The 25,771-nt window shown below is 44.8% G+C and overlaps 1 protein-coding gene across 2 annotated transcripts in view; it reads right to left on the reverse strand.

Moving 5' to 3' along the window:
- CREG2 (cellular repressor of E1A stimulated genes 2) overlaps positions 1-22,109 on the reverse strand; it is a 40,796-nt gene extending 18,687 nt beyond the window's left edge. For both annotated transcript variants that reach the window (XM_035271782.3, XM_035271781.3), the window contains exons 1-2: positions 21,660-22,109; positions 18,240-18,409 (exon numbers count right to left, since the gene is read on the reverse strand). In XM_035271782.3, the coding sequence (XP_035127673.1) occupies positions 18,240-18,409; positions 21,660-22,100 (611 nt within the window). In that variant the 5' untranslated portion in view covers positions 22,101-22,109. The remainder of the gene's footprint in view (positions 1-18,239; positions 18,410-21,659) is intronic.
- Between the last annotated feature and the right edge of the window lie 3,662 nt (positions 22,110-25,771).

Raw genomic sequence — 25,771 nt, forward strand, 5'->3', positions numbered from 1 at the left:
ATGGTCTTTTGACATGACATCTTTCCCAACCAATATTGCCAGTAGGTGGTCACTTCTTCCTATTCTTAGGGCACAGAAAAAGCCTGTCTATTTTATTATCTTGTTTTTAATTTAATTTTAATTTAATTTTATGGCATGACAGCATAATGCCTCATATGGTCCTAGTTAATTTTTTCCCAGTTTTGTTCACCCTTCTTGGCACCATTTTCCTGGTTATGGCATTGGCTTCTCTTGACAATTTTCTATGTCTCCCAAAAATGTATTTTTCCATGTCTCTCACTGTATCAAGCTTCAATCAGTTCAACCCCAGACTCCTTCCTCTGGCTCCCAAAACCCTTTGCCCCCACTTTTCAGGATATTGCAAAAGGTCAAGGAACCAGAAACCTCCTACATAGAGTTCAATAAAACCTACCCTACTAATAGACCCTTTTGGTCATTCACCCAATTGTTCATTCATCTGCAGTTTCACATCCACCACAGTGAAATTAGATATAAGAGAAATAAACAAATATAAATCTGCCCAAGTTATTATTCCCCAGTTTAAATTATTCCATCTTGTCTATGAGAATATGACCCTGCAAGTTTCTTCAAATGCCTCAGGGAAATCCACAATAGTTTCCTGATTCATCATCATAGGAAAAGTATAAAAGAAAGGGATGGTCTTTTGAAGTGACATTCTTCCCAACCAATACCGCCTGTAGGTGGTTACTTCTTATTCTTAGGGCACAGAAACCATCTTTTCCGGAATCACTGTGTAAGTTGTGTTCACCCACAGATCCTCCCAACCTCTGATTTTTGAGACTCTGAATGACGCTTGCCCATTTTCAGGCTGTTGATGTCTCTTTTACTCCTCAATTCAGTGTTCCCATCCATGACTTCCCTAAGGTTCTCTGAATGAAATGCGTATTGTTCAGAAGCCTTGCACATACAGTTGGCCTTCCACATCCACGGATTTTGCATCTGTGGGTCCAACCAACCGTGGATTGAAAATATTTAGGAAAAAAAAGCTATAGTACAAAATAAAAAAGAATACAAATAAGCCAGGTGCAGTGGCTCACACCTGTAATCTCAGCACTTTAGAGCTCAAGGCAGGCAGATCACCTGAGGATTTCTGGAACCAGTTGCCCATGGATACCATGGGATGAATGTATGTGTATAACTTGAAGAATGGTCCATTACATTTCCTTACTCATCTTGGGCTGGAATTCTCTCTTATCCAGTGTCAAATGTTGTGATTCAACAGACACTGACCAGCCACACACAAGAGACAAGACCAGAAATAAGGGATGTGGATCCACTTCCCAGACAGGAGAGGAGCAGGCGGGCTGAACAGTCCTCTCAGAGCAGCGAGACACTGTCTAGCAAGATGGTTCAATGTATGAGCCCTTTCCTTTGAGCTTTCACATTTCTTTATAACTTTGACAGGCTGAGAATACCTTAAAATTTATCTTCATCAATTGAATCTTACACGTGTTTGAGCCATTTCAATTTCTATATTTAAAACATTTATATTATAAATAAGTGCAATCATGACACCTCTAACATACCAAAGAGGGCTGTCGCATACATTAGAATAAATCACCATGTTTCTATCTATCTCCACTTCAAATCCACTGAAACTGTTACATCCATCCTGTGGTAGATGGAATAACAGCTTCCCCAAAGATGTCCTGATCCCCCAATGCCAGAGATGTCCTAATCCCCAGAGTATGTGAATGCAACTTCATATGGCAACAGGGACTTTGCCGATGTGATTAAGTTGGGAATCTTGAGAGGGAAAGATTATCCTGGATTATCCGGTGGGCCCAATGCAAACAGAAGATCCTCCTAGGCGGAGGCAAAAGTTTCAAGTGACATTAGGAGATGAAGTGACAGAAGCAAGCCCTGAGAGTGAGGTAAGTAAGGGACCAGGGGCCAAGGAATGCAAGCGGCCACTAGGAGCTGAAAAGGCAAGGAAACGGCTTCTCCTCTGGGCCTCCAGAAGGAAGCAGCTCTGCTGACACCTTGGTTTTAGTCTCGTGAGACTCTTTTCAGACTTCTGCCCTCTAGAACTGTAAAAGAATACATCTGTGCTGTTCTAAAGCACAAAGTCTGTGGCAATTTCTTACAGCAGCAATGGGAAATGAAAATACCCTTCCTCAACGCCCCCAAGAATATTCCCACACTGTGCTCCAGGCCCTGCACTTGTTGAGGGCTGCAGAGAGCAAGAAAGACATGGTCCTGGCCTTCAGCAAGCTGCACTCCAGCAGGAGACACAGACACCAGACAGCTTGACACGCAATTAATGATTTCATCACCTTCTATTACAGCATGGAATCCTGAGGGGTAATGAAGTTCTGGAGGTCAATGAAGGCTGAACCCTAGAAAACGAGTAGGAATCAGATAAGGGGTAGGCAGGGAAAGCATGATAGACAAAAGTGCTTTCCACACTCCTGAATGGGATTAGTGTCTTATAATAAAAGAGGCCCCAGAGAGTTCCCTGGCCCCTTGCCTCATGTGAGGGCACAGCGAGAAGATGCCACCTATGATCCAGAAAGCAGGTACTCACCCCAGACACTAAATCTGCCTCAGCCTTGGCCTTCCACCCTCCAGAACTGTGGGAAATAAGTTTCTTTTGTTTATAAGCCACCCAGTCTGTGGTATTTTGTTACTATTATTTGCACAGACTAAGAGACAAAAAGCACTGAGACCAGGATAAAGACAAGGAGAGAGTGATTTCCGAGGCTAGAACCGTGTGTGCGTGGGCCATTTAGGCCTCACAGGACATGTTAAGATTTTAGAATTTTCTTCTAAGAGGAATGGGAAAGATTGAAGAATTTTAAGCTGGACTTAAAATGATGAGACGGGTGTTTTGAAAATATCCCTCTGGCTTTAGAATGGAGAATGGGTTGATCCAGGGAGACCAGTCAGGAGAATTTGGAACATACTGAGTGATGCTAAGGGCTTGGACCAGGGGGTGGAGAGAAGCAGTGGGCCAGGAGAGGCCTAGGAGATAGGGCAGGTGAGCCTTGCGGACTGGGTGTGGGTGTGGGAGGGAGAAGGAGCCACAGCTGGCAGCTGAGTCTGCTCCAAAAAGCCACACAGATGGGGAACCCAGGCAGAGGAGGCCTCTGGGGAGGAGAGGAGGCTGGGCTTGATGTGCCTAGGAAGCAGGTGGACTTGGGGTCTCAAGCTCAGATAAGTGGTCTCAGCTAGGACTATACATTTGGGAGTCACTGGCATATATGGGTGACTGGATAGAGCAGGAAGAGGTATGGACTGAGAAGACACCACTGGATAATAAGAGCTTCTCTCTCTTCTCCAATCTTCTGCAGGCTGATGACTTATAGGGGATCTAACACATGCAGCTTGAAGGATGCTTATTTCCACATGCTTGCGTCTTATATCTTCTCCCTCCCCTCAAAGGCAGATGCTTTCTTCACATTTATCCATGACAGTGTTTAGCATGGCTCATTACCCAGCAGATGCTCGGTGAGTATTTGTCCACACGAATGCTTTATTGGAAGAGGTAGCCCGCATGGACCTGCGTGCATGCATTTAGAGCAAGTTTCATGTCTTGCCTCTATTTCAGTGCAAGCCTATAATGGACATAATATTAAAACAACTCAGATCAACTTAAAAAATACTTCCGCATTTGTGTTCTGCAGCTTCTGAATCAGTGCTTTCTGAAACGTGAATGGGGGTTCTCACTGCCTCTGGGATGCAGCTGATCCCACAGAGGAAGGGAATACAGTGGGTAACAGCTTTGCTCTGGAACCAGGTTGCCTGGGAGTCAATCTCAACCCCATGAGGATTTAACCTGTGGATCCTTGTGCAAGTCCCTCACACCCTCTGTGCCTCAGTTTCCTCATCTTTAAAAAGGGGCTAACAAGCGGTACCTCTCTCGGGACTCTTGTAAGGAACACATGAGTTATTTCTATAACTATGTATATGACATACTGTACTTCCCTTTATACACAGGAGGGGTACAGTGTAAACTGGGCACTATTAATTTCCATCTTTTTTTTTCTGGTCTCTGCCATCCTACTCCAGTGCAGAAGAAATGTCTGTTACTGACCACACCTACCATTTATTAGTACTGAGCATGTGCTTAAAACTTTACACACATTGAAACATTTTATCCCCACAGTGGACTTAGGGTACTATCACCCCCATTTAGGGTGAAGGAAATTGAGAATCAGACAAATTAAGTTGCTCAAAGCCAGGCAGATATTAATCGGAGGGCTTAGGACTCCAACTGGTGAGCCTCAAATCAGAAGCCCTTTCCTCTCACATTTTAATTGTCCTATTTAACCGTGTATCAAGAGTACCCTGGCTGTTCCTTGAAAGTGCAGATCCCAAGGCCCTTATTTTCAGAGACTGCTGGAGCCCAGAATTGGTATTTTCAAGAGAATCAGGTGGCTCTCCTGGGCTCAGGCCGCTCCAGAGCAGGGTTTAGTCATACCACAGCCCACCATATGGTCCCAGAATCAAGCCTGACAGAGTCAGGCTGGCCTCAGATCTGCTCCCAGGCCCTGAGCTAGCAGCTGGGCTGAGACTGGGGGCTTCAAGGTCACCCCATGGCCCTCTTGGCTCATCTTCAGGATCAGATGAACCTCTAGGACCGAAGCGGGGTGCCCTGGCAGCTCTCTGCCTGCTGAGGGTCTTGCTGCAGTGCTGACCTGATTGGAGGCCACCCTGAAACCACTTCTCAGATGCCTTCTGAGTTCCCTCTGCCATTTCCGCAGACACTGCCAGGACCTGTCCTGGGCAGGCTCGCTGCTCAGCCCTGGGTCACTGTGCTTCAGCCTGGATGGCAGATGTCAGGAATAGACCCATGACCCCTCGTAGAGGCCTCCATAGACCAAAGGAACCTCAGGGGGTGCTCTGCCTTTTTCCTCTTTCTGTATCACAGCAGATCCAGGGGCTGCCCCCTAGTTTAATATGTGACATATGCTATGGAGTGATGCCCTCCCTGCATGGCATATTCAATCATCCTTTCCAGAAGCCTGCTATACATCTTGTTAGAGATGCTCCACAAGCAATGCATTTTAAAAGGGGCCTGCCTACCATTTGAATGCATGATTCATTTACAAGGAAAGAAGGTGGCTATAGGGAGAGCAGAGGCCAGAGGGAAAGGGAGGCTGAGCCAGGATTGGAGCTGTCTGTGGAGACCATGCAGCAGAGAGCAGGGTGTGGTCACAGACTCACTACTGTACCGTCCATTTTCCTGTCTTGCTGTTCTCAGCCCCTCAGCCTCCTAGTCTGAATGGTGAAAGGCAGGAGTGGATGGCCAGGGCCCTTTTAGGCCATAAATACTTCTAAGCACCCTGGAGTCTCATCTCATTTTATAGAGGAAGCTCTGCTGCTTCAAGAGTCACATTGGCCAGCAGCCCCAGCGTGCCTTAGCTCTGTCCATGCTGCAGAGACCTCAGGGACAAACAAGCAGGAAGGAAGTGGCTTCAAACAAACCAAGATCAGCAAGGCTGTCCTAGAAAACCAGGAAAGGATATGGGATTTTCAGAGGGAGGAGCCTTGGACTGAGCAGTCCCAGGAGGCTGAGTCACAAGAGAGGAAGAAAATGAAATCCTTGGGAATAAATCAGTGATCACTAGGACTAGAAAACTGAGATACAGTCTTAAGATGAGAAGAAAGAGGTAAAGAAGGGAAGAATACACTAAGGAGGAGCTTAGTATCTTATTTTTGAAGTCCAGGTCAGGTTGGGCAGGCTGAGCTGGAGATGATGGGTAGATGGATGGACAGACATGCAGATGGGGTTTGAGGACATCACGGTGGGGGAAACAGCAGTCATGCTGTGGGACCCTACTCAGCTCCTGTATTGTGGAGAGCCTTGGTATTAACCGTCAGGGGACTTCGTGTATGTGGTCATGTGTTGGAGCTTGCTGTCTTGATTCAAATGATGGTGACAAATAAGCAGGGAGGCAAGAAGAGCCTGTGCCTTTAGGTGTTCATGCCTATGCACGCCTGGCCTATAGTAAGTGCCCAATAAATCTCATTTGAAGGAGAAATGTCTTATTTTCATCACAGTCTTTAACACATTGTCTTGTACATGGTATGCTTAATTCATGTTGAACTGAATTTATTCTTAGCATCTCTCTACCTTGTCTTTATACGTTTGGAGTGACAGCTTTTCCCAAATTCCTTTCAATTAATTGAAATCTTTTTTCATGTTTATACACTTTCTTGCCATTTCTACACACTAGATAACTTGGGTACACTTCTTTATCATCTCAGGAATGTTACTTTAATTATTTGCTTCTCTGGTGGCAAAAGCCCAGCCTATAGGAGAGGAAGGACACTGACAGACAGCATGGGCAATTGGAATGTCAGTATGGAATCCTCAGCAGTTTTCCTGCTTCTTCCAAGACAAAAGAAGAGAAAATTAGACAAAGACACATAAGCACAATATTTGCAAGTCATATATCTAAAACGTCATATATACATTTTCATATCTAGAAGATAGAAAGAACTCTTATAACTCAACAATAAAGAGATAACCAAATTTAAAAATGGGTAAAGGGCTTAAATAGACAGTTCCCTAAAGGAGACATACAAATGGCCAATAAGCACACAAAAGGATGCTCACCATCATTAGTCATGAGGGAAATGCAAATCAAAACCACGTCAAGGTACTACTTCACACCCACTAGGACAGCTATGATAAAAAAGATGGACAATAGTAAGTGTTGATGAGGACACAGGGAAATCACAACCCTCATATATTTAGGAAAACAGCTGTGTAGTTCTCCAAAAAGTTAAACACAGTTACCATAAGACCAAGCCATTCCACTCCTAGGTATATACCAAAGTGAAGTGAAATCATATATCTGCACAAAAACTTGTCCATGAATGCTGATAGCAGCATTACTTATGAGAGCCAAAACATGGAGACAAATGTTCACCAACTGATGATGAATCAATAAATAAAAATGAATAAATAAAATGTAGTAAATTCACACAATAGAATATTAGCCATAAAAAGGAATGAATTATAGACATGTGCTACAATATGATGAACCTTGAAAACATTATGCTAAATGGAAGAAGTCAGCCATAGAAAGTCATATATTATATAATTCCATTTATATAATGTCCAGAATAGGCAAATCCATAGAGATAGAAAGTAGTTTAAAGATCGCTAGGTGCTAAAAGTCCTGCAATAAAACTCTTATGTCCATCTTAAAAGCCCCAAAAGCTTTTTGGAGGATGTATATTTATGGGTGTCATATCCTCATCACTTATTTATATCATTTCTGCTTAAGATGGAGTCACGGCTAACAAAGAACTAAAATGGTTGATAAGCTGGATGGGGACAGGTGGCCAGAATATGGAGGAAAAGGGTAGTGTAATGACAGAGGAACTATAGTCATTAGTGAATTCATGTAATGGACAGGAACCACAGAGACAAACCTTAACAACGTTGAAATAAAATTAGGGAGAGAGAAGTGACTGCAGGTTACTATGAGATATGACTTCACAAAAGACAGGAAGGTGAAAGAATATTTGAACACTGGCTCATCAAACTTTTTCTTTGCAAAGTTCTCTGACTTTTCTTAGACAGCTCTTTTATTTATTTTTATTTTTTATTTCTTTTGAGACAGTGTCTGCAATTTATTTCCTTTGAGACAGGGTCACCCAAGCTGGAGTGTAGTGGCACAATCGCAGCTCACTGCAGCGTTGACAACCTAGGCTCAATGGATCTTTCCACTTCAGCTCCTGAGTATGGGACTATAGGTGTGCACCACTACACCTGGCTAATTTTTTTTTTTTTTTTTTGAGACAGTCATGCTCCATTGCCAGGCCCCAGGCTGGAGTGCAGTGGCGTGATCTTGGCTCGCTGCAACCTCTGCCTCCCAGGTTCAAACAATTCTCCTGCCTCAGTCTCCCAAGTAGCTGGGACTACAGGTGCGAACCACCAAGCCCAGGTAATTTTTGTATTTTTAGTAGAGACAGGGTTTCACCATGTTGGCCAGGATAGTCTCAATCTCTTGACCCCATGATCTGCCCACCTCGGCCTCCCAAAGTGCCAGGCTTACAGGCGTGAGTCACTGCCCCTGGCAGACAGATCTTTTAAAAACTACTCAGGGCCAAACATGGTGGTGCATGCCTGTAATCCCAGCACTTTGGGAGACCAAGGTGGGCGGATCACTTGAGGCCCAGTAGATCAAGACCAGCTTGGCCTACATGGTGAAATCCCATCTGTACTAAAAATATAAAATTGGCTAGGCATGGTGTTGCCTGCCTGTAGGCCCACTACTCAGAAGGCTGAGGCAGAAGAATCGCTTGAACCTGGGAGGCGGAGGTTGCAGTGAGCCAAGATCACACCACTGCACTCTATCCTGGGTGACAGAGTGAGTCTCTGTCTCAAAAAAATAAAGTAAAATAAAAAAATAAATAACTCAGGTTAACATTAGCTCTAGGAATACAGAAATGCACAGCAAAGGAGAAGAGGTGACATGAATCAGAACAGAGAGGAATTATTTAGACTTATATGTTCCTTTCAAAAGGAATGAACAAGATTCAGTGAAGAGAAATTGGATTCACTTTCTATATCCGATTAGGTCAGCCCTGGGCTTTGAAATGCACATTCTGTCTCAGGTGGACACAGACTCCAGACAGAGACAAATCTTGGCTCTTAGCAAGCCAGCAGCTGCAAGCAGGTGACCACTGTGTGTTTGCTTGATCCAGCCCATCTAAAAATGACTAAATGAACAGAGTGCTTTCTAAATCCAGCTCTAGGGGAACAAATCTCAGGGCCTGCGATTTCTTTTGGAATTAGGTTGAGGTTTTCATCTATCATTCGACATTTTCTTCCTAGAAGTATAGTTAAAAAGATGGAGGCTGGGGGAGGAGTGGCATTTGCATTTCCAGAATCTCTTTTTACTTTTCATAAATAAGAAACAATTAAACTTGGTGCACACTAATTTAGTTGTTTGCACGAAGGGTTTATCTCGAACCCATGACATAAAGGCAAACCAGCCCTCCTGCTGACACCCTCCCCTCAGTTCCTCTGTTTCACAGAAACAGCTCCTCTTCCTGCTGATGTGTCTGCAGCATAGAGGGCTGCCTATGAGACGGGGTAGGAATTTCGTCTGTGTCCCGGCACGCCACCCCAGCTGCTCCAGTGTGAGCAGTCCCTCTCTGATGTGTGATTCCTCAGTGCTGATTTGCATCTTCAATATGCGCCCTCACCAGCAAGTCATTCTGAGGAATCCTGGTTTCTGAGAGGTTTCCATTCTAGGTCTCATCGTGGCCCATTGGGTTTCAGTCCCTTCCACAGTATGGCACTCCCCTCAGAAACTAGATTCCTCTGCAAACTGGAATCTTTTCAGTTTGCAAAACCACACCAAGGCCTGGCCAATCAAAGGGCTCTGCTAAGAGTCACTGGTCATGGTGAGGCAGGGACACCTTATTCCTTGGGAATAAGAGGGGGTGTGACCCATGGCCACCTTTCATTAAGAACCTTTGGAGGAAGAGGAAAAAGTACTCTCCTTTCTTGATCATCAAACCAGGCTACCTATGAAAGTAGCATTTGTTCAAAATATCAATAGGAACGTTTTCAGGAGCCCTCAGGAACGAGGTGGCTCTTTGGTGCCCAGGGAGGCCGAGCTCCGCTTCTCTGAACTCCAGTGGTCACACCTGCTTACACCTTGGCATTTCCTCGGGACCATCCTACTCCAGGTGGAGTTTAGCACATTCACCTGACACCAAGCCACCATTCTGGTTCCAAGGCGGTGCCTCTCCACTGGACTAGTGAAAGGGCTGACAGTGTTTTGCTCCTGGGCCTGCCCCCAGTTGCTTATTTGAACTCTTACTTCTGGTTGCAGCCTTCCCTCTCCATAGTCACGGGGGTCTTGGACAAGTTGTTGTTGACTGTGTTCAAGGGGGTACATCACAGAAAGCTGTCAAAGCAGGCCTTTCGGCACTTTCAGCTTTGCTGGGCTGTGCTGTTCAACTGTCATGATATGGGCATCTGCAAAGCCGCTGCCGTGCTGTGGAAGCTCTGACCTTCTTGATACAATACTTTAAACCCAGGCATTTATGCAGTTGAGGGACATCTGCCCATGTTATTGAAGGAAAGGGAAACTGGTGTCTGCCTCTTTGCCTCTGCTTTCTTGTGCCATTCACCTCACAATAAGGAGGAAATAAGAGAAGTCCATTGAACAGATATCTCTCAATCATGTGGTTATTTCCAGAATTTAATCTTTTTTTTTTTTAAGACAATGTGTCACTCTGTCACCCAGGCTGGAGTGCAGTGGCCCACTCTTGGCTCACTGCAACTTCCACCTCCTGGGTTCAAGCAATTCTCCTGCCTCGGCCTCCCAAGTAGCTGGGACTACCAGTGCACACCACCATGTCCAGCTGATTTTATTGCATTTTTATTAGAGATTGGTTTCACCATGTTGGCCAGGTGGGTCTTGAACTCCTGACCTCAAGTAATTTGCCTGCTTTGGCCTCCCAAATAGCTGGGATTACAGGTGTGAGCCACTGTGCCCGGCACAGAATTTAATCTTTGAGGAAAAGGTTTTAGAAGAATTATGTCCAAGAAATTGTCAGACTGAGGTCTGCAGTCTGGTGGGGTTGCCTCCCAGATTCTCACAAGACTCACAGTAAAACAACATAATATGAGCTTTTGCCTTTTAATTTAATAATCTTTTAAAGAGAATCCAGCTTTGTTACTATCACATGATCAAATTTCTCTTCTATTTGCCTTGGAAATAATGGACAGAAGGAAATACTGTTAATTCATGAAGAAAAACTGAAGAAAATTAGACAGTGTTTAATTTTAGAAAACTTCCCTCTCTCATCAGTAGACACCAGCTAGACTAGGGAAACTTTAAAATTAGCAAATGCTGATCTCTCATATCATGAATTTCTAAATCATAGGAAGAAAAGCTTGGAGAGCTTCTGAATATAGAGAAGTTCCATTTAAAGATTAGGCCCCCTTGGAGATGTATCAAAATATTATAAATTCTAAACTGAGACTTAATTCTCAAAGATGTTTTACTTGCTCTAAAACAATCTGTCCACAAATATAAAACTCTAAGTGATAAATTGTTATTTTTCCCACTGTAATGTGAAAATGTACTCTATGAAAAGAAATTGTTTAAACCACACAAACTGTTGTATAATAAAATTGTTTTTTTTTTTAAAAGGAATGTTTTTATTTCAGGAAAAGCATCTGATAAACCTTTTTGGGTTTCATTTACATCCTGATTTTCAAATGAAAATTGATCCAATATGATCAGGGAAAATATCACCCCAAGGATGAGTCCTCCCTGGTCCCAAGGGCTCACTGCTCTGATTCACTAAGAAGGTGCAGACCTCTAACCCATGCTGTTCAAGGCTGCATGCTCTGTAAGGGAAGATATTTTTGGAAATATCTTCCAAAATATTGGAAAGATCCACAGGGAAAGAGACATTTTTGGGCAGCCTTTTTTTGTCAATCAGTATTTATTGAATTTTCATAAAGTGGGTTTCTTGGTTGAGCATAAATTAAGCGGCACCTGTCCATGCTTACGTCACTAAGGGAGAGGGAAATGAAGAGGAGAGGGGGTTACTGATTGCCAGTGACTCTTTTAAACTAGACTCTTATTCTCCATTTGCCATTTTAACCTGAGCTGGGAAATAGATTCCCTCCCCTAATTCATCTCATTAATTAAATGAAGGCATCACAGCACCCAGGAGTAAACAGAATAATTGAATAAAACAGACTTTAAATAAACTAACAATTATTAGGCAAGACATGTTTGTAGGCTCTGGCTTGTTGGGTATAATGTCTGACAAGTGGAAAAGCCACCTTCCTTTCTTGTTTTTTTACACGAATCTTTTAACATTTTAAAAATATTTAATTGTCAAATAAAGATTGAAAAGATTCAACATCTGCAATCTGACAATTTGATGTATATACAAATCACATTAACTCACACATCCAACCCGTGCTATACATTAGATCCCCAGAACATGTTTGTCTTCTAACTGAAATTCGGCACCCTGTAATCATCATTTCCCCATTACCCCTTTCGCCTGGTCCCTGGGCGAAAAGCCTTGTCTGCTTCTATCAGTTGACTTCGCTAGATTTCACATGTAAGTGAGATCATTCAGGATTTGTCTTTCTGTCAGACTCTAATCTTGACTCCATTTACAAATGACATAAGCCATCCTGGGCCTAAATCACATTTATTTTATTTATTTATTTTTTTTTGGAGACAGAGTCTTCCTTTGTCACCAGGTGCCACGCTGGAGTGCAGTGGTGTGACCTTGGCTCACTGCAACCTCTGCCTCCCGGGTTCAAGCAATTCTCCTGCCTCAGCCTCCCGAGCAGCTGGGATACAGGCGTGTGCCACCATGCCCAGCTAATTTTTGTATTTTTAGTAGAGATGGGATTTCAGCATGTTGCTCAGAATGGTGTCGATCTCTTGACCTTGTGATCTGCCCGCCTCGGCCTCCCAAAGTGCTGGGATTACAGGCGTGAGCCACCGCACCCAGCCCTAAATCACATTTCTTAATAGGCCTTTACTAGAAACCCAGGAAATGCATATAAGACCTGCTTAATGTCCTCATTATCTTAGAGTGATGTTAGCATCACTTGGGAGCTGCTTCCCCTAAGGGGTCCTGGGGGAGGGACAAAGCTGTCCAGGTAATAATGTGTCCCTCTCATCCTTGCCCTTCTAGCAGTTGAAAGTCACTCTTCTACTCTAAATTTGCAGGAGTTCACACTTTATAACAATCTATGTAGAAATCTATATACAAAATAGATATCAGCCCCCGATGGCTGTGCTTACCTATTCTGTCTCCACCATTCTTGGAGTATCCTACCTCCAGTCAACCATGGAGCCAGAGGGCCCTCGGATATCTTCCCCTCCCCTCTATGTCATACCAGTGAGAAAAGTGATGTGCTGAACTTGCAGGGTATTTCATTCTAGCCCAGCAACTTTGTCCCACAGAAATCACCGACCTAGTACTTTTCCAGCTGAAAGTCACATTCTACTTATCATCCAGTCAGATTCATCTTCCAAATTATCCCCTCCAAAAAGAATGGCAAAGCAAATGTGCCCAATTATTATGCCCTGGGATAACACCTAATCATTATGCCCTGGGCTGGGAGTCAGGACAAATGAGTTCAATTAAATCTAGGAACTTCACTGTGACATTTTAGGGAAAGTCCGGGGACCTGCGGATCAGGGAAACGAAAAGATCTGGAAAAAATCCCTAACTAGGTGGGATGAAATAGCCCAGGCTGGACTCGACAGATTCATTTAAAAACTCTTAAATGTCCCTAGAAAGCTGTAAAATATGAAGAGATATTCATTCCTTTCATCATTCTTAAGATATTGCCTTCTCATGGCTGTGGTTAAGGAAATTACATCTGCTGGTTTTTTTTTTCTTTGAGACAGAGTCTCACTCTGTCACCAGGCTGGAGTGCAGAGGCGCGATCTTGGCTCACTGCAACCAACCTTCGACTCCCAGGTTCAAGCGATTCTCCTGCCTCAGCCTCCTGAATAGCTGGGGTTATAGGTGCACACCACCACACTCAGCTAATTTTTGTACTTTTAGTAGAGAAAGGTTTTACCATGTTGGCCAGGAAGGTCTCAATCTCTTGACCTCGTGATCAATCTCTTGACCCAGCTTTCCAAAGTGCTGGGATTATAGGTATGAGCCACCCCGCCTGGCCCTGATGGACATTTTCTTCATTAAATTTCCTGAGACTCTTGAGGCTGTGGATACTCAATGTCCTTCACCTATTTCAACTTGGATCTAACTTTCTTTAAGACACAGGCCTGTTAATGGATCTAAATATCACTTTTGAGTGACATGACTTGCCAACCTACATGCAGGGATTACTAATGGAAAAGCATTTTCTTAGCTCCATTCCAAAGAACATATGTCAGCTTTGACTACAACAAGCTATCAGGTTAATACTTTTAATTTGATACAACTAGGTATAAATCAAATATTAAGTCAATCAGTTAGGAGGCAGACACCATTATCTATTCTTAGAGGGAAGCAGGTGCCTGGCTATGAAGGACCTCCTAGGCCATATTAAGGATTCTGCTGCTTTTCCTCAGGATCTGATGTGGATTTTAAGAGAGAATCCCAGCTGCTGGATTGAGGATGAATTCAAGGTGATGAAGAGTGGATTGTGGAGACAAATTAGGGGCAACTGTAATATTTGCTCTTTTTTTTTTCGAGACGGAGTTTTGCTCTTGTTGCCCAGCCAGGAGTGCAATGGCGTGATCTCAGCTCACTGCAACCTCTGCCTCCTAGTTTCAAGCAATTCCCTGCCTCAGCCTCCCAAGTAGCTGGGACTACAGGTGCCCGCCACCATGGCAAGCTAATTTTTGTGTTTTTAGTAGAGACAGGGTTTCACCATCTTGGTCAGGCTGGTCTTGAATTCCTGACCTTGTGATCCACCTGCCTCAGCCTCCCAAAGTGCTGGGATAACAGGTGTGAGCCACCCGCCTGGCCAATATTTGCTCTTTTGAATAGAGAACAGTTGAAATGTGTAAACGCTTCTATCTATCCATCCATCCATCTATTCATCTGTCCATCCATCCATCATCTATGTATCTATTCATCCATCCATTCGTCATCTATCTATTCATCATCCATTATCTACCTATTCATCTATCTATTCATCCATCATCCATTTATCATCTATCTATTCATCATCCATTGTCTATCTACCTATTCATCTATCTATTCATCCATCAACCATTTATCATCTATCTATTCATCCAATTCATCCATCTACCTATCTATTCATCCATCCATCATCCATCTGTCTCTTATCTACCTATCTATAATCTATCTATGTATCTATCATCTATCAATTATCTACCTATTATCTATGTATAATCGATTTTTCCATTTATGTTTCTGCTTATTAAATGCGTACACATTACAGATACAATTGTTTGGCACCAAAGACAGCTCTGAAAGTAGCCCGCCCTCTCAATAGTCTCGGACTTGCTTTCCTCCCTCCCTAAGCCTAAGTAGTTCTTGCCCCAGTTGTTGGAGGCTACTTGCTCCTGGGCTGTGTCCTTGGTAGAGGTGGCACTCACCAGCCCATGCCAGTGAAAGTCTTCAGTAAATGGGGCTAACCTGATGAACACAGAGGCAGGCTTCCCGCTGAAATGCCCCCTCTCCCAGAGATGCCCAGTGGGCTGTAGGAAATGACTGTGAAGGCATCCCCTTTCCTTCCTCAGAGTCCGTGGCCTCCTGACTTCCTCCCTGTCAGGACTTGTTTTATGGTCCAGTAAAGCCTACTTCTGGCTTCGTCTTCCCCCTTGGGATGAAACAGGGATAACTCACACTATCCCCATGGCACAGACCAGCAGAGGAATAGGAGCCCCCAGAAGGCACCACGTGGGATGGTTAAAAATGCTGTTGCAAGTTTTCCATGCACAGGATGGAAGGCAGTTTTCACTCTTCTGAGTATGAGATGCCTTCTGAAGCTGAGAGGATCAGGTGGCCTTGACCTTTCATTATCATCTTAAGACATGGACACTTTTTTGAATCTCCTCCCTTCTGTGGGAGATTCAAACTGTGAAGCTCTGAAGCACCTGACGATGAACTCTGCCTTTGCTGGTGACCTCTTCAGGCCTGGGGGCAGGCAGGAGGGGTGCCCCTGCTGGTACCTTGCTGGGCTGTCCTTCAAAACTCCCCCAGGTTTTTGGGTAGCTGCGGACACTTCTACCAGATGCCTCGATGGCCCTAGGAGCCCCCTGCTTGGCTTGTTTATTCGAGGCTCTGGATTCTCTTTTTCAATGCAGGCTGCATGGCTTTGACTTGTTAAGTCTCTGTGTTCAACATTACCAAAATTCTGAAGGTAAAACCTAAAATGTAATGCTCCACCTGGAATGCGAATCTCACACAGGTGAGTCACGTCTGGGCTTATGCCGATTATGGGAAGTCGTAGACCCTAGGGTGACAGCAAAAGCCCCATTGCTGGGTAACCTTTGCATTGAAGTATGAGGCTTACTAAGGCAAACCTTGGTTTTATAGGCATTTATTTACATCATATTTCAATACTTCAGAAGCTTAACCACTGTCTGGGGTGCAGCAGTTCTGAGAAACAGCTTTACATGAAGATATAAACTAAGGGGTACCCATGAGTGTGTCTCTTCCTTCCTCTCCCAGGACAGAGTAACAGGTGTGCTAAGATGCCCTTGGCCCCGGGGTGCTCACCTCCAGCCATGAACTGCCTCACCCAGTTAGTTGGCGGGCTGCACAGGTGTTTGCGCGTCCCACATGTGGCCTGGCATGAAGACGGTCCACATAGGTGGCTCTAGACCATGCAGGCAAGTCTTCCCCGGGGGCTGAAGGAAGTCACCCTGAGACCCTCTCCCCTGTGAGGACCTCTCCTAAGTCAGATTTCTCACTGCTCCTAGCTCCAGCTCCTGCTACCGTCTGCCTTGGGTTGCCAGTTGACAAATCCTCCCCAAGCTGGAGCGCTGCCGCAGCTTTGTTCCAGGCATCTATTCTGCTGCCTGTCCCCAGAGTGGCTGTGCTCTGGGTTCTGGGAGCCACATGCTTCAGCACGACTGCTTTCAGGATACCTGAATGAGGAAAGCCTAAGAAGCTTAGAAAGGTATCCTGGATTGGAAGGCAGAGGTGTGTGGATCACCTGAGGTCAGGAGTTCAAGACCAGCTTGGCCAACATGGCAAAACCCCATCTCTACTGAAAATATAAAAATTAGCCAGGGCTGGTGGCAGGTGCCTGTAATCCTAGATACTTGGTAGGCTAAGGCAGGGAGAATTGCTTGAACCTGGGAGGTAGAGGTTCAAGGTTGCAGTGAGCCAAGATCATGCCACTGCACACCAGGCTGGGAAACAAGAGTGAAACTCTGTCTCAAAAAAAACCAAAAAAACAGAATCCTAGAAATAGGCTTCTAGTAACAGCAAGCTCGACTGACCAAGAACAGGGAGAATATTCCATGAGAAAGGAAACATTTCTTTTTCTGGCTTCTTGCTATAACCTGGTGGGGAACAGAGTCAGCTGAAGTATCTCCACATGGTCTATCATGGCTCAAGGGAAACAATGGCTTATCCAGGCAGCATCTTGCTTGTGTAGTTGCTTTGATTAGCCTCTGTAAGAACTAATGCATTGTTTGGCTATTATGTTTTCTGTGCTGTGCATAAAGAATAAGAGAATTTCAGAGGAGGGATGAGTCCTCTTGATTTTCTTTTTTTTTTTTTCTTTTTTTGAGACAGAGTCTCACTCTATTGCCCAGGATGGAATACAAAGACAATCTCAGCTCACTGCAACCTCGGCCTCCCAGGTTCAAGAGATTCTCCTGCCTCAGCCTCCCAAGTAGCTGGGGACACCTGCCACCATTTTTGTATTTTAAGTAGAAATGGGGTTCACCATATTGGCCAGGCTGATCTAGAACTCCTGACCTCGTGATCCCCCTGCCTCAGCCTCCCAAAGTGCTGGGATTACAGGTGTGAGCCACCAAGCCCTGCTGTGGCCTGTTGATTTTCTAAAGCATCACTACATTTAGGTGGAGTGACTTAGGTCCTGGAGGTTAAACGGCTCACCCCAGGCCACCCTGGGGCATTTGCTGCTCCTCTGGGAAGGGTAAGGGGATCTCACATGCAGCCCCCATACCAGCTCTGTGCAGACATCTCCCTGGGAGGATACGCGTTCAGGCTTTGCATTTTGAATTCAGACAAAGGGGCCTGGATCACTGTTCTGTTAGTGCTTAAATGTCTTTAGAAACGTTTTCTTTCAGAGAGTTTTTGAAAAGATGTATTAAAAAATGCTGGCTCTTTATTGCACGTATCTCTGGGGGCAGGATAGAAATAAATTGGAAAGACAGTAAATAGACTCTGTGCTGCATGACTCTGTGCTGGGGAGATGAACTACTGGCTCTTCCTTTACTGATCCTCACTCCCACTCTAGCCCTTCTCCATAATAACAGGAGTTGTCTGGAGTCCTGCCAGTGTTGCACAAAGCATTTTGCACCTATTTCCAACACCCGGAATAACCCTCGGAGGCAACGATTATTATTCCCATTTTACAGATGAAGAAACTGAGGCTCCTAGAGGTTAATTCGCTACAAATCACACTGCTTGATGAGTGGTGGAATTCTAATTGATCTGATTTCAAGAGTGAACATCGATGTGTATCTTAGAGGTCTGTTAAAGTCATCTGACCCAGAAAGAAACCTAGGCCCAACTCTCTGTCAAAAATTTCCCAGGACCCATGTGAGTGAGGGCAAACCCTTGTCTACCTGCAGAACTCTCCTTCTGATTCCGGCAGCATCAGCGAGGCCATGGGGTTCTTCATCAGATCGGCCACCACAGGGTCCTTGGCTGTCATGTAGAAGAAAGGAATCCCAGTGCTATTGTTGACGGGGCCATCACTGATAGGCAGGCAGTTCCCAAATGGCAGTCCTTGGATCTAACAAACACCAAAAAAGGCTTTTTCAGTGCAGAGTTGTGGCTTGACTTGATTTGGGAGCTTAGCTTGTGCCTCTGGCTAGGAAATACGGCACCAGGGATGAGGGGGATCATGGCATCACAGTGGCTTTGATAAGTAGTAAATCAAGGTAAGGTGGTCCCCAGTCTGCCCCATTCTGTTTGGAAGGGGTGGTGAAAGGATTCTTCTTGAAGCTGCCTGTGCATGGCAAATATATACACACTTTTAAAATTTCATGTTGGGGGAGGAATAATGACATTTATGGGGGGTGGTGCTAAGCCTTTCCCACAAGTTGCCCGTTCCAGTCCCACTGCCTTAACTCCCAAGGTTGGCTGCCTCTCCCATGTTTTTAGCAACTTTAGGGAGGAAATTTAAGTCTTTAATGTCTTGCCTTCTCTTTGGACTTCAGTAATTTTCTTTTATTGTTTCTTTTAGGGCTACATCACTTTCTCATTTATTAGCTGCATTTTTAAAATTGTCATGAATAATATTTCATTGTATGACTCAGCAAGTTACGAGAAATTGATTTGTTAACGATTTTTGTATAAAGGAAGTCACAAAAACAAGATATACCAATTTTTCTTCATGATCACCCAGTAGGGTGGGAGAAGGGTGGTACTATAGTTTGGATATCTTTCCCTCCAAACCTCATGTTAAAATCTGGTCCCCAGTGTTGGAGGGGAGGCCCAGTGGGAAGTGTCTGGGTCATGGGAGTGGATCACTCATGAATGGCTTGGTGCCCTCCTTGAGGTAATGAATGAATTGTCCCTCTGTTAGGTTCCTTGAGAGTTCCCCTGAGAGATGGTTGTTTAAAAAAGCCTGGTGCCAGCTGGGTGTGGAGGTTCAGCCTGTAATCCCAGCACTGTGGGAGGCCAAGGCAGGAGGATCCCTTGAGACCAACAGTTCAAGATCAGCCTGGGCACGATGGTGAGACCTCCACCTCTACAAAATTTTTTTTTTAATATTAGCTTGGCATGGTGGCACACACCTATAGTCCCAGTTACTTGGAAGGCTGAGGAAGGAGGGTTGCTTGAGCCCAGGAGTCTGAGGCAGCAGTGAGCTCTGATTGCACCATTGCACTCCAGCCTGGGAATAAATAAAAATAAAAAGAGCCTGGCACCTTCCCTTCTCTCTTGCTCTCTCTCTCGCCATGTGATCTCTGCACACACTGGCTCTTCTTCACCTTCCACCATGCATGGAAGTAGCCTGAGGCCTCCCCAGAAGCAGATGCTGCGCCATGCTTTCTGAACAGCCTGCAGAACTGTGAGCCAAATACACTTCTTTTCTTCATAAATTACCCAGCCTCAGGTATTTGTTTATAGCAATAGGACTAAGACAGGTGGTATATCATGTTTCTGTGATTGCAGATATAAACAAAAACATTTATTTATTAGTATTATTATTTTTTGAGACAGAGTCTCACTCTGTTGCCCAAGCTGGCATTCAGTGGCACAATTTTGGCTCACTGCAGCCTCTGCCTCCTGGGTTAAGCAACTCTTGTGCCTCAGCCACCCCAGGTGGTGGGAGTACAGGTGTATGCCACCACACCTGGTTAATTTTTGTGTTTTTAGTAGAGACAAGGTTTCACCATGTTGGCCAGGCTAGTCTTGAACTCCTGACCTCAAATGATCTGTCCTCCTCGGCCTCCTAAATTGTTGGGATTACAGGTGTGAGTCACTGCACCTGGCCAACAAAAATATTTAGTGCTTAGGTTTTCCCAAATCCTGCCAGTCAAACATCCCAATTTTCCATGATTTTATTCCTAACAAAGTGCACCTTGTCGTTATTTGGCTCAGAATCCAGGAGTTATCTTTGTCCTTGAAGGGTTGCTTGATAATGGTGTGTAGAATTATAAAAGGCGGGGCTTCATTGTTTTAGGAACAGGAAATGTTAAGGAATCTTCCAAAATGGTAATATAACTTAGTTCATGTATCCCATTTTTCAGCTTGACATAGCTGCCCAGAGTCATGCTCTGCATACATGGCAGTACATGGTAAATGTTTTCTGAATTTATTGTTTAGATTAAATGTCAATACGGATTAGAAAGAGGAACTCCTAACAAAACTAAGAGAAGGAATATTGAAAGTCAAAATATCTCCAATACATTGGTACTAGACTTTCAATTTCTTAAAAAGATTGTATTTTCAACCAAGATTAGTATCATCTTTAACCTTTGTCTTTTTAAGATGTGTCTTAGGAGTGCAAAATACAGCTGTGAAAAATCATTTGGGTGCTGAGAATATTCAACTGGATCTGCATTTGACACTGAAGAGGTTAAGACCATTGCCAAAATAGAAATAAAGTTGCCATTTAGGTAGTTTTTAAGCAAAAAAAAAAAAAAAAAGGACCTTAAAAACTGCCTGGTTAACCACCTAATTTTACAGATGAGGAAAGCAAAGTGGAGAAGCCAGTGACTCGGCCACAGCCTTGGTGAGACCCAGAGCTGGGGCAAGAACCTGGCCAACGTCCTATGCATTTTATAAAATACGAATTCTGTTTTTGTAGGAAGTAAATAGGAGTTCACATTACTGCCCTGTAGCTCTTTTATCTCTCTTAACATCCCTAAAAGCTTTCTGGAGGCATGGAAGTTACATGTGCATTACTTGTCCATGTTATTCTACGTGGAATCACGTCTAACAGGTGAGTAAAGCATTTGCGAACTGAAGATAAAAAGTGCAGCGGATAGCTCATTCCAGCCTTTACCCACTTTGCATAATAAACCTCCTTTCCAGAAAAAAGTCTTGAACTCCATTTTCTTAAATGCAGATTTCCAACGAAGCCCTGATGCTGTCTCTGTCTTCGTCTCCACTTCAGCTCCAGGTCAGGAGGTGATGGGGTGTTCGGGTCTATGGGTCTGTGCCCTGCGCAGGGAAGGGCTGTCCCCGCCTACTCTGAGATTCCAAAGGCGGCTCTGGCTGCTTTGGTTCAGGTCTCGGTCAGACACTGATTAGGCGTCCGTCTCTCTGCCTGGCCCTCTCTAGGCGGAAATTCGGTACCCAACCCTACTGGCAGGAAGCCTGGTTGTCTGCGTCCCTCTCCGACCCTCCCCCGACTTCGCCAGCTCTAGGAGGCACCATCGCCTACTATTATGTACAGTGTCGAGGATCCCATCCAGCGCCCGGGGCACGTCTGGTGGACCCGGATCCCAGTCCCGAGCGGTCGCGAGCACGTCCCCGTTCCCCTGCAGCCGCCTGAATGCCAAACCCCCTCGCGCTCGCCGCCGGGCGCTTACCTTCTCGTGGGCGGACACGGTGGCCAGGCAGCCCCAGGCGCTGGCGTGGGCCAGGGAGCGGGCGGTGGCTGCTCGCAGCCTCGGGGCCGGGAGGGCACCGCCCGCCTGGCCGCCCTCACGCCGGTAGGAGAACATCCCGGGCGGAGGAGGGGGCGGCCTGGCGCGCCCGGCGCCCGTCCGGGGCCGCAGGTGCGCGTCCTCTTTGTGAGCGGAGGCGGGGAAGCTCTGCTGCCAGATGCTGCCCGAGTCCTCCAGCAGCGCGGGCATAGCCTCCTCGGTGGAGGCGCTGTCCAGCTCCTCGTCCACCTCGTTGGTGACGGCCCAGGACACGGAGCTCACGATCACGTAGCCCGCGGCCGGGGACAGCAGGGCGCTGCAGCACAGCAGCCAGGAGAGGCGGGTACCGGGCCGCGCCGGCCGCCGGCCGCGGCGCACGGACATCTTGCAAGCGGCAAGCCCAGCCGCGGGGGCGGCCAGCAGCGCCAGCGCCGGGGAGCCCGGCAGCGCCCCGCTGCGGCGGAGGCGCGGAGCCCGAGACCCCTTCCCACCCCCGCAGGATTCCCGGGCGCAGTCCCCGGCGCGAGTCCCGGAAAATCACGGCAGCCGCGCGCCACGCTCGGAAGTCCAGGCTCGTAGAAGACCAGGTTCCGCGCACACGCCGCGCATCCTGTGGAGTCTTCCTCGCGCGCCAGGTTCCGGGATGGCTTCGTTTCCTGCAGGATGACACAGGTTGCGCAGCCAGAGGTTGGGCGTTCAAATCCCAGCTCAAAAGGCGCCTCCGCTCAACAGTTAACCTCTGTTAACTGTGGGACCTGCCAAGCCACTTAACCTCTCACGGCCCATTTCCTTCGTTAGCTGACAAAGATAATGTCTACCTTGTAAGGTGATGGATGGGACGATTAAACGATTAATATTTGAAGAGGCTTAGAACAGTGCGTGGCAGGGAGCAAACGCTATACAGTGTCGTCCCTTGGTATCCGAGGGGTATTGGTTCCAGGATCCCCGTGGATACCAAAATCCAGAGATGCTCAACTCCTTTATAAAAACTGGTGCAGCATTCGCATATAACCCATGCACATTCTCCTTTAATCTCTAAATTGCTTATACAATGCCTAATACAATGTAAATATTACATAAATTGTTTACTATATTGTTAGGGAATAGAACAAGGAAAAAAGCCTGCATATGTTCAGTACAGATGCAATTATCTTTTATCATTTTTTTTATTTTTCTGAGGAAGGGTCTTGCTCTGTCTACCCAGGCTGGAGTGCAGTGGCGCAGTCACAGCTCACTGCAGCCTCAACTTCCCAGGCTCAGGTGATCCTCCTGTCTCAGCCTCCAAAATTGCTGGATTACTTTTGGAGGTGTGAACGACTGCGTCCAGACTTTTTTTTTTCCTTCTTCTTCTTCTTCCAAAATTTTCAGTCTGTGGTTGGTTGGGAACCCATAGATATGAAGGGCTGACTGTATTTCGTTATCTAGACACAAGGTAGGGATTGTTATTACATCGTATTAGAGGAGAAAACTGAGTAAATGGTGGAGGTGAGATTAGCACCAATTCCTTCTGACGTCCATTCTTCTCTGCAAGGACAATGAGCTTCTTACACTTTGCTATGTCAGGAGGGCATCGCAGCCAGTACATCTAGTAGCAGAATCAAGTTATTTGCATTTAAGCTGAAACAATCTGGCCGAAGCCACGTGGACAAATACCACCTTGGCCATGCCCCTTGTTCTAGGTGACCAAAACTCTGGTCCAAGCCCTGGAAAGGAAAACTGTGGAGGAATATTGCAGGCTTTTGGCCGTTTTGTTACTCCTGCCTCCTCATGGGAGAAGTGACCCCTCTGATGGATAAGTTTCGAAAGGCAAGCTTAACATGATTTTCTCAGCTCCTGCAAGGCTGTTCTTTTCTGAATGGTCTGTTCACCCTTCTCTTCCGTCTTGCCTGAGCTGCCCTGTCCCTTCAGCAGGTGGGATGTCTCCCCACCCTGCCTGTGACTAAGGAAGTAGGTTCAGTTGTAGAATCTAAAAGGAATCCTATTTGGTCAAAATTTCCCATGGGCTTTACCTCCATTAAGGTTTTTGATTCTTGTTTTATTTTCCAAATTACCTCCACACTCAAAGGGGATTTAAGAGGGTGATCAATAATCACTCTTCAAACCTCATCACACAATTTGTGCCAGAACATAGTAAATGCTTCATCAATGACAGCCAGTGTTGCTTGTTTTGCCCGTTTACCCCTGAATATTTAACAGGCTCCTAAACTCAGATTTTGGAAGATAACTCTCCATGGATTTCCTGCTTTTCTGCAGAGTGCAAACTTGTTTTAATAACATTCATGATAAGTGCCCTATATGGATGTATCAGTTATCTTTTATACTGTATTTTTACTGTACCTTTTTATGCTTAGGTATTTGTAAATACAAAAACACTTATTATTGTGTTCTAATTTCCTACAGTATTCAGTACTGGAACATGCTGACCAATTTTGTAGCCTGGGGGCATTAGGCTATACCATCTAGGTTTGTGTAAGCACTCTGTATAATGCTTATGCAATGACAAAATCACCTAGTGACCAATTCTCAGAACATATCCTCACTGTTAAGTGACACATGACTATATTAGCTTCTTGATTTTTTCATAAATCGATATCTGTTCTAAAGAAATAAAGTTAGCATTTGGTTTTAGTCTTTGTTAGAGAATCTGGGATATGTGGATTTGTATTCGTATTCACATTCTACTTGTGTTTTGTTTCCACATTCTTTTGTTTTAACTTTTCCCTCTGAATAAAATAACAACACACAACCAAAAAAAAAAAAAAAAAAAAAACTTTGAAAAGCTAGAGAGAGTGTCTTTCTGGAGAGATATAGGGATTTATTTTGCAGAGACATGCCAGGTAGTAAAGATATAGGTAGGAATACGTTTATATATATATATATATATTGAAATATATATACTTGAAAATAAAACATTTTCAAAATGATTGTACCAATTTATACTGCCACTGTCAGAGTGTGAGAGTTACTTACTGTTACAGCTCTACATTCTCATCAACACAGATTTTTTGTTAAGTTTTTTTGGTCCATCCACAGCACTTCCCCCCACATCAAATCTGGTGGATGAGCAATGGTATCTCATTGTTATCTTAATTTGTGTTTACCTAATGACTAATATGGCCGATCATTTTACATATGTTTGTTGCTCAGTTTGAAATCTTTTATAAAATGCCTGTTAATGTCTTTTGTCCATTTAAAAAAAGGTAAAAAAAATGTAACATGAGATCTATCCTCTTAAGTGTTTAAGTGTACAGTACAGCATTGTTAACTATAAGAAAATTGCTCATAGCAAATCTCTAGAATTGTACCTTGCATAACTGAAACTCTTTATCCATTGAACAGCAACTCACATTTGCCCTCCCCCAGCCCCTGGCAGCCACCATTCTACTTTCTGTTTCTATGAGTTTGACTATTTAGATAACAACATACCACTCATATGTGGAATTAGATACTATTTGTCATTCTGTGAGTGGCTTACCTTATTTAGCATGATGTTCAAAATTCATCCATGTTGTAGCATATGACAGGAGGTTATTATTTTTAAAGGGTGAATAATATTCCATCGCATGTGTGAAAGGAAAATATCTTGTGCCATCAGAATCAAAATCTGAGACAGGTCTCAGTTAATATAGAAAGTTTATTTTGCCAAGGTTGAGGACGCTCCCATGACACAGCCTCAAGAAGTCCTGATGACATGTGCCCAATGTGGTTGGGGCACGTGGTTTTACACATTTTAGGGAGACATAGACATTAATCAATGTAAGTAAGAAGTACATTGGTTCGGTCTGGAAAGGCAGAACAACTTGAAGCAAAGGCAGAAAGACTTGAAGGAGGGAGGGGGCTTCCAGGTCACAGATAGGTGAGATACAAATAGTTGCATTCTTTTGAGTTTCTGATTAGCCTTCTGAGTCCACACATGTATATATCACATTTCCTTTTTTATTTTTTAATCAGGGTCTCACTCTCTTGCCCAGGCTGGAGTGCAGTGGCACCATCATGGCTCACTGCAGACTGGGTAGCCTGGGTTCAAGTGATCTTCCCTCCTCAGCCTCCTGAGT

The sequence above is a fragment of the Callithrix jacchus genome, chromosome 14, assembly GCF_049354715.1.
Source record: "Callithrix jacchus isolate 240 chromosome 14, calJac240_pri, whole genome shotgun sequence".
NCBI classification, from domain to species: domain Eukaryota; kingdom Metazoa; phylum Chordata; class Mammalia; order Primates; family Cebidae; genus Callithrix; species Callithrix jacchus.